Source organism: Semicossyphus pulcher, unplaced genomic scaffold (assembly GCF_022749685.1).
Source record: "Semicossyphus pulcher isolate SPU_LCO1_2020_fin unplaced genomic scaffold, fSemPul1.0.p SCAF_17, whole genome shotgun sequence".
NCBI classification, from domain to species: Eukaryota; Metazoa; Chordata; class Actinopteri; order Labriformes; family Labridae; genus Semicossyphus; species Semicossyphus pulcher.
Genome location: NW_027211681.1, coordinates 14282744 through 14289842, shown reverse-complemented (window position 1 = coordinate 14289842; position 7099 = coordinate 14282744). Strand labels below are relative to the sequence as shown.

General features: G+C 46.8%; 1 protein-coding gene and 1 pseudogene across 1 annotated transcript; one reads left to right on the top strand and one right to left on the bottom strand.

Annotated features, from left to right (window-relative positions):
* Positions 1-2609: 2609 nt before the first annotated feature.
* LOC138594418 (uncharacterized) lies at positions 2610-4591 on the bottom strand (annotated as a pseudogene).
* Positions 4592-6060: 1469 nt separating this feature from the next.
* On the top strand, positions 6061-6690 carry LOC138594559 (histone H1-like). Its single transcript, XM_069665694.1, has one exon. The coding sequence runs from the start codon at positions 6061-6063 to the stop codon at positions 6688-6690; it is 630 nt and encodes a 209-aa protein (XP_069521795.1).
* Positions 6691-7099: the final 409 nt, after the last annotated feature.

Genomic DNA, 7099 nt, shown 5'->3' with positions numbered 1-7099 from the left:
TATGGCAATGAAGCTGGTAGCGCTACTCATACCTTTCAAAGCGGTGGGCGCCGTGATGTCCTGAGGAATGAATCAGCTGATGATCGGTGTGTTTCCAAGCGTCCTTCAGGCAGGCAGACAAAGGCAGGAAATCCAGCATTGAATCTTCTTTCGTGGGACGATGGCCTCCTTTCCAGACTAAACTAACTGAAACAGAGTTTTTCGACTAAAATGTAAGGACTTGATCTTTCGACAACACAAAAGACCTAAGCCACTAGGGGGCTGTTACCGGGAAATTCTAGCTGACACGTCGTCTGTGGAGTTTCCAATGAGATGAATCCAAACGTGCTCAAACGTTTTTATTTTATGCTACAACAATCCCGTTAAAACGATACACTTTCATTACCCTACACACACTTATACTGTTAATAACTTGTATGCAAAAAAACAAAAGGCTCAGAGTTAGGCCACTAAACGGTTGTTTTTTGCTCCACTAACTCAACTAGTTCCACAAGTTAACTGAAACTGGACAGCTGTTACCAAGCAACACAAACATTCTCCTGCACTCTGTGTCTACATGTTACCACAGATCAGCTGTTTTTATCATGTACATTTATCTGTTTGTTTTAATTTATCATCAACCAGTGAGATAAGAGTCTCCTGTGTGATTTAGAGGTACCAGCTTGATCAGTTTAGACATACACGGTCCAATCAGATTAATTGTTCAGAACTAACTATTGTATAATATAAGATATCTCCTTATAGTGAAAACATTGAAGCCTTAAAATCCCTCAGTCAGATATCCACTTAATTAAAATGCATTAAATAGTCTGAAGTTTAATCTATGAAACATGTTTTTATATCTTTTAATATTTTAAGTGCACGCTTGTTGTGCATCAATGAGGAATTTTTAGGGAAAGTTGTCTGTAATTTCTAGTAGGATCCGTCAGTAATCTTCACCTTTCAGTCGGACATTTACAAAAGAAGAAAAACAACAACTTAAAACTACTTTCCCTTCCTGTACAGATGTGTCATGTCCTGCACATTTTCAGATAAGGTCCTGATGAGTCAGTTTTTGTGAGGTTGAATTCTTATTTGGTGATGTCATTTTCGAGATATGCTATATTTGTTATATATGACCTGATATTTTAAAGGACATGTTATAAAAATCATGGCAGGAAGGATTAGATCTCTCTGTATTCTCTCTGCTAACTGCATGGAATTGTGATATAGCCATAAACTTGTTCACCAGTGGATCATGGTGCATCACAAACTGTCTGTTCTGCTGCAACTCTGCTCTGATGATTGTATTTGTTGATACATTCTGGGAACTATGGAGAGATTCAACAATCTGCCATTTGATCCCATCAAGAAAGAACAAAATGACTCGACACTCTGTTAACGTGGCTCCGTCCCAGGTGATTGCAGGTGGAGCTTCCTGTCCTCTTGTCCTGCGAGTCTTGAGGTGTTGAACTGGCTTCATCAACAGTTACAGGACAGACAGCATGTTGCTGTCAGTTCAGCACCTCAGACAGCGACAGCCACACAAGACTCCCAGGAGAAGAGAACAAGAAACTTTAGGTTACAAAGGTATCCCCGGTTCTCTGATAACATAAGTGAGGTATCTCACTATGGGGTACGCCCCTCTGCGTAGTCCTCAGAAGCCATATACCATTACGCCAGCCACATTGGCTGGCAGTCGTGACGACTGCAGCAAGAGGAGGGACATCCTCTCCCTGCAAAGGGGCTGATGCAGTCTCACCAGATCATTCAAAATAAGCACACCTCTTTCTCGCTTCAGGCAAGGAGGGTGGTCTGGTGAGAAACCTCACTCATGTTATCAGAGAACCGGGGTTCCCTTTGTAACCTAAAGTTCTCTTTCAAACATTCGCTCTGTATCTCACTATCTGGATATACTGACTCCCGTATTGCCAGACAAGCTTATCTTGAAGACCGACTGCCAATGATTAGGCTGACGACTCATGGCCCTCAGAGGAGCCTACACTCAGCACAGTATGCGCTAAAGAGAGAGCAGTGACATCCAGTACATAGAACCTTGCAAAGGTATGATGTGAAGCCAAACTGGCCGCAAAGCATATATCTTGGATAGACACGCCTCTAAACAGGGCCCAGGATGTTGCCATCCCCCTTGTGGAGTGAGCGCGTAAACCAGCTGGGGCTTTAAGCCCCTTGCTGCTGTAGGCCATAGAAATGGCCCCGACTATCCAATGAGAAAGCCGTTGTTTTGTAATAGGCTTTCCAGTATGAGGTTTTTCCCATGACACAAACAGCTGATTTGTTTTCCTAAAGCCTTTTGTTTTGTCCACATACATGCGTAAGGCACGCACTGGGCACAAATTGTGTAACCTCTTCTGTTCCGAGGTGGAAAAAGGAGGAGGTGAAAAGGCAGCTAGGTCAAGTGGAAGACACACCAAAGTAGGATTCTTTGGTATAAAAGCTGGATTTGGCCTTAGCACCACACATGCATGTCCTGTGGCAAACTGAAGGCAGTCAGGATGCACTGAAAATGCCTGGATATCACTGACCCGCTTAGCAGACTCCAGTGCCAATAACACGGCCGTCTTATGTGATAAAACCTCAAGATCGACCTGATGTAATTCATTCGGCAATTAATCATTCGGCAAATCCCATGATGGGGCCAGCTGTTTGGACACCAGACGCAGGCGACGAGCACCCTTCATAAAACGGCTGACAAGGGGATGTTGTCCCACAGCCTTACCACCAAAACCTACATGGCATACTGCAATAGCAGCCAAGTAAACCTTAACGGTGGAGAAGGCTTTCTGCAGAATCTGCAGAAAGCTGAGAATAATAGGAACTGAGACCTGGAAAGGCACCTCCTGTGACCTTGAACACCAGTCCTCAAACACACGCCATTTGCAATCATATAGTGACCTGGTGGAAGAGGCTCTAGCCCACACCCACAATCTGCCCTCTTGGGTGGCCCCCCACCCCTGCAGGGATGCGTCTGTCGTGACCACTTTCCTGGATAGGACAGGTCCCATTGGACTCCCCTGTGTCAAAAATAGGGGGAGTTTCCACTGGTGAAGTGCTGCCACACATTCTGCTGAAACCCACACAAAACGATTCCTGTGAAGTGAACGATCCAGCCCGAGGGATGCGACCCAGCGTTGAAAACCCCTCATGTACAAACGGCCTAATGGTATAGCCACTATGGCTGATGCCATCAGTCCCAGAAGACGTAGGCATGTCCTGAAGGGTAACAACTTTCCCCTGCGGAAGAGGGCTAGGCATGCTGAAAATGCTCTCACTCTCTCTGCTGACAGGTGGGCTCTGAGTGAAACCGAATTCAGAGACAGACCAATGAAAGAGATTGTTTGACTTGGAGTCAGCACACTCTTCCTGATTCACTCTGAACCCTAAGCTCTCCAGGTGTTGCAGGAGTAACCTTGTATGCTCTAGCACCCCCTGGTGGGACTCTGCAGCCAAAAGCCAGTCGTCGATGTACATGGCTATGCGTATGCCCTGCTGTCTGAGAGGAGCAATAGCTGCCTCTGTGCACTTCACAAATACCTGAGGGCTTAGGGAAAGCCCGAAAGGCAGAACCATATAGTCGTAGATTGTGTCTTGGAAGGCAAATCTCAGGAATTTCCTGTGAGGAGCATATATTGGTATGTGAAAATATGCATCCTTCAGATTGATTGAAGTGAACCAGTCGCTGGGGTTCACAAAACGCAGCAGTGCAGCGTGTGTCATTCTGAACTTGTATGACTTTAGGTGTCTGTTCAGAGCCCGCAGATCGAGGATAGGGCGGAGCCCTGTCCCCCCCTTTTTTGGTACGAGGAAATACCTTGAGTAGAAGCCGCATTGGCTCTGCTCTTGAGGCACAATTCGCATTGCTCCTTTTTTCAACAGCAATGACATCTCTTCCTTGAGTATCAGTGCTGATTTCCCCTGCGCATGGGAAAAGACAATCCCTGTGAAGCTGGGTGGGGCAAAAGCAAACTGGAGCCCGTATCCTCTGTTTATTGTCCCGAGGACCCAAGCGGATGCTCCACACCTTTGCCAGCTCTCTTTCCTTGCAGAAAGAGTTGCTGTCACAGTAGCCCCTGCCACTGGGGGTGCATTTGTGCCCCCCTGTGTAGGAGCGGTGTGTGATCATCATCTCCCTCAGAGAGGAGAATGTCGGGCGAGACGTCCGAGTTATCAGACTCTCCGTCATCGCCTAACAGCGAGCTGAAATTACACGCTGGCATGCAATCATCAAACTCTTCGGGCACAGGAGTGTTGCCCCAGCTCGTACCTGGCGTGGCCGAGTCATGATATTCCATCGGGGTCGCCGCCGTTTCTAACAGCGGGTCTTGGATACTGAGGCTTGCCTGGCGCGACAGCCTCCGGCCGAGACTCTTAAGAGTGAAGCGGCTACAGTGCTCACATGAGCCTGGTATATCCAGCGCTGCCCGGGCGTGCTGCACTCCGAGGCACGCAACTTTGGTGGGTGAGTGTCCATAGCCGATATCTTAGCCCCGCATACACAGTCCTGTGGAGGGGGTTTAACTGCTAGCACAGGCGTGAGTAGTGGTGTGGCTTGTGCGCTGTCGGGCGGTACAATGAGCTTCGACTGAGCCATGGTGAGCGAGACGATGTCAGAACTGTAGCCGAAGTAGTGATTAGCTATGCGGGATGCTAGTGTGGAGGCTAGCTCATTGCTGTAACTGTAAATGTGGAGGCAGGCTTAGCTAATGCTAGGAAGGTGGCTAGCTTGGCTAAGGTGCTTGGTGCTACTGTTTGGTAACAGGCTAACAGGTGAGCTACAGTTAGCTGTATGGAGACAGTAAAAGTAGCTTCTTTATTACTCCGTGAAACCCTTGATTTCAATGGTGAAGAAATCGGGGTTCCGTACACGACACAGAAAAATTTGTGCCCGGCGATCAAGTGATCAGCTCAATCTGTGGACCGTTAAACTAGTAATCCCGTTGGCAGTCGTGTTGGGACATAATATGTCAAAGTCGAATCAAGTATGAAAAACAATTATTTTCCTGAAACATAACTTCAACACTTCTTATGCACAGACTGTACCTTTGACTGAATCAGACATAAAGCGTCCTGCTGCGCTGTTGGAAAGCATTTAACATTTATAATGAAAGAGATTGACACTGATTCTGAATTATATCACACTTCAATGTACAATTACATTTTTCATCTTTAAGCCTTTACCTTTAAATATTATTGATCTTCCTCATTGAACCTCGTTCTTAATGTCATTCTGTGGAGCATCAAACCAGCAGATTTGAATCCTACTGTCGAAATATTTTCTCAAATGACGTTTTTTTGTTAAAACATGAAGTTTAATCTGGTAAATTATTAATAATGTAACAATGAAATGTTAAAAGTGCATTTTTAGTCACATTCAGAGCCTCTTCAACGCTGCAGCTGTTCTACATCAGGTTCTATGCTCCACATACAGCTGGAACATTAAATGTTAATTATTATAAACATATAAATATATAGTTTGTTTCTCTTATTTAAGCTGAGGAAATGTTCACAGACACAGTGAGCAGCTCTGACAGGAAGCCTGGCCTCAGCCATCATCGGTGTGTTTGCTGTGACCAGAAGAAGTTGATGTAATCACAAACAGATCATCAGCTGATGGTTGTTTTTACGTTGAGTCCCTGAACAAACATATGGGCCAGCAGGAAAACCACTTTTCCCAGAGCTCTGATGGATTTTAAATCATTTTAGGAGAGAAATGAGCGCGAAAAGCCGCTGAGCAGTGCTGCTCACGGCGGTGAATGTGTGAGGTTTGGAGGCTCCACAGAGAAAAAGCAGCCAGCAGCAGAGCTGAACATGACTTCAATATGAAGAGACACAAGTCCGCTATCTGCTGCTTCACTGTCAGCCTTCAGCACGGCTCCCACATTTAGTTTGGACTCTTTTATCGGGGAAGAGAAAACACAAGAGGCCCGGCATTCAGGCGGCTCTAAGGAGGCACAGGGTTGAGTCTCCGCGGTTCTCATGGTGTGTTTAAAGCCAGCCTCCTGCGCTGGACTGTCCATCAGTTCAGTCACTCCGTGTTGTGAACGAAACTCCGAGAAAACAATGGCAGAAGAAGCTCCAGCTCCCGCTCCAGCCGCCGCCCCGGCGAAAGCGGCAAAGAAGAAGGTCCCCAGGCCGAAGACGGCCGGCCCCAGCGTCAAGGAGCTCATCGTTAAAACTGTGTCCGCGTCCAAGGAGCGGAGCGGCGTGTCCGCGGCTGCCGTCAAGAAGGCTCTGGCCGCCGGAGGCTACGATGTGGAGAAGAACAAGGCCCGCGTTAAAACCGCTATCAAGAGCTTGGTGATCGAGGGGGTCCTGGTCCAGACCAAGGGCGTCGGGGCCTCCGGCTCCTTCAAGATGAGCAAGAAGACCGAGGTGAAGGCCAAGAAGCCGGTCAAGAAAGCCGCTCCTAAAGCCAAGAAGCCCGCAGCCAAGAAACCCGCAGCGGCGGCCAAGAAGCCCAAGACAGCGGCAGCCAAGAAGCCAGCAGCCGCTAAGAAGTCCCCGAAGAAGGTCAAGAAACCCGCAGCGGCCAAGAAGGCAGCCAAGAGCCCAAAGAAGGCCACCAAGAGCCCCAAGAAGGCCGCTAAGAGCCCCAAGAAGGTGCAGAAAAAGGCCCCTGCAGCCAAGAAAGCCCCCGTAAAGAAGGCTGCCAAGCCCAAAGCTAAGAAGGCAGCACCCAAGAAGAAGTGAGCTGTCAGCGCCTCAACAAACACAAAAGGCTCTTTTAAGAGCCACACACATCTCTCACACTAAGAGTCCATTCCTCTTTCGGAATATCTGTCGTGTGTTTTTAATAGAAATAAGTATCCTTTAATATGCTATCCATAAATGTTACCAATCACTACTTATGTCCGCATGTTTAAGATGTATCACAAATAAGGTGTATTCATTGTTATAATAACATACATGTATTAGGACTGGGAGCCACACACATCTCTAACTGAAGAGTTTACTGCTGCTCATTGAATTGGCAATATTTTTTTATTAATTTTCTTCGCCTACCTGCTCGTCTAAATTTTGATCATTACAGTGAAATTACATCCTACAACATTAACAATAAAAAACAGACTGTTTGTTGTGTTTACTATAGTGAGCAAAG

Coding starts and splice junctions, on each gene's coding strand:
- LOC138594559 (XM_069665694.1), top strand. CDS start 6,061: ATGGCAGAAGAAGCTCCAGCTCCCGCTCCAGCCGCCGCCCCGGCGAAA.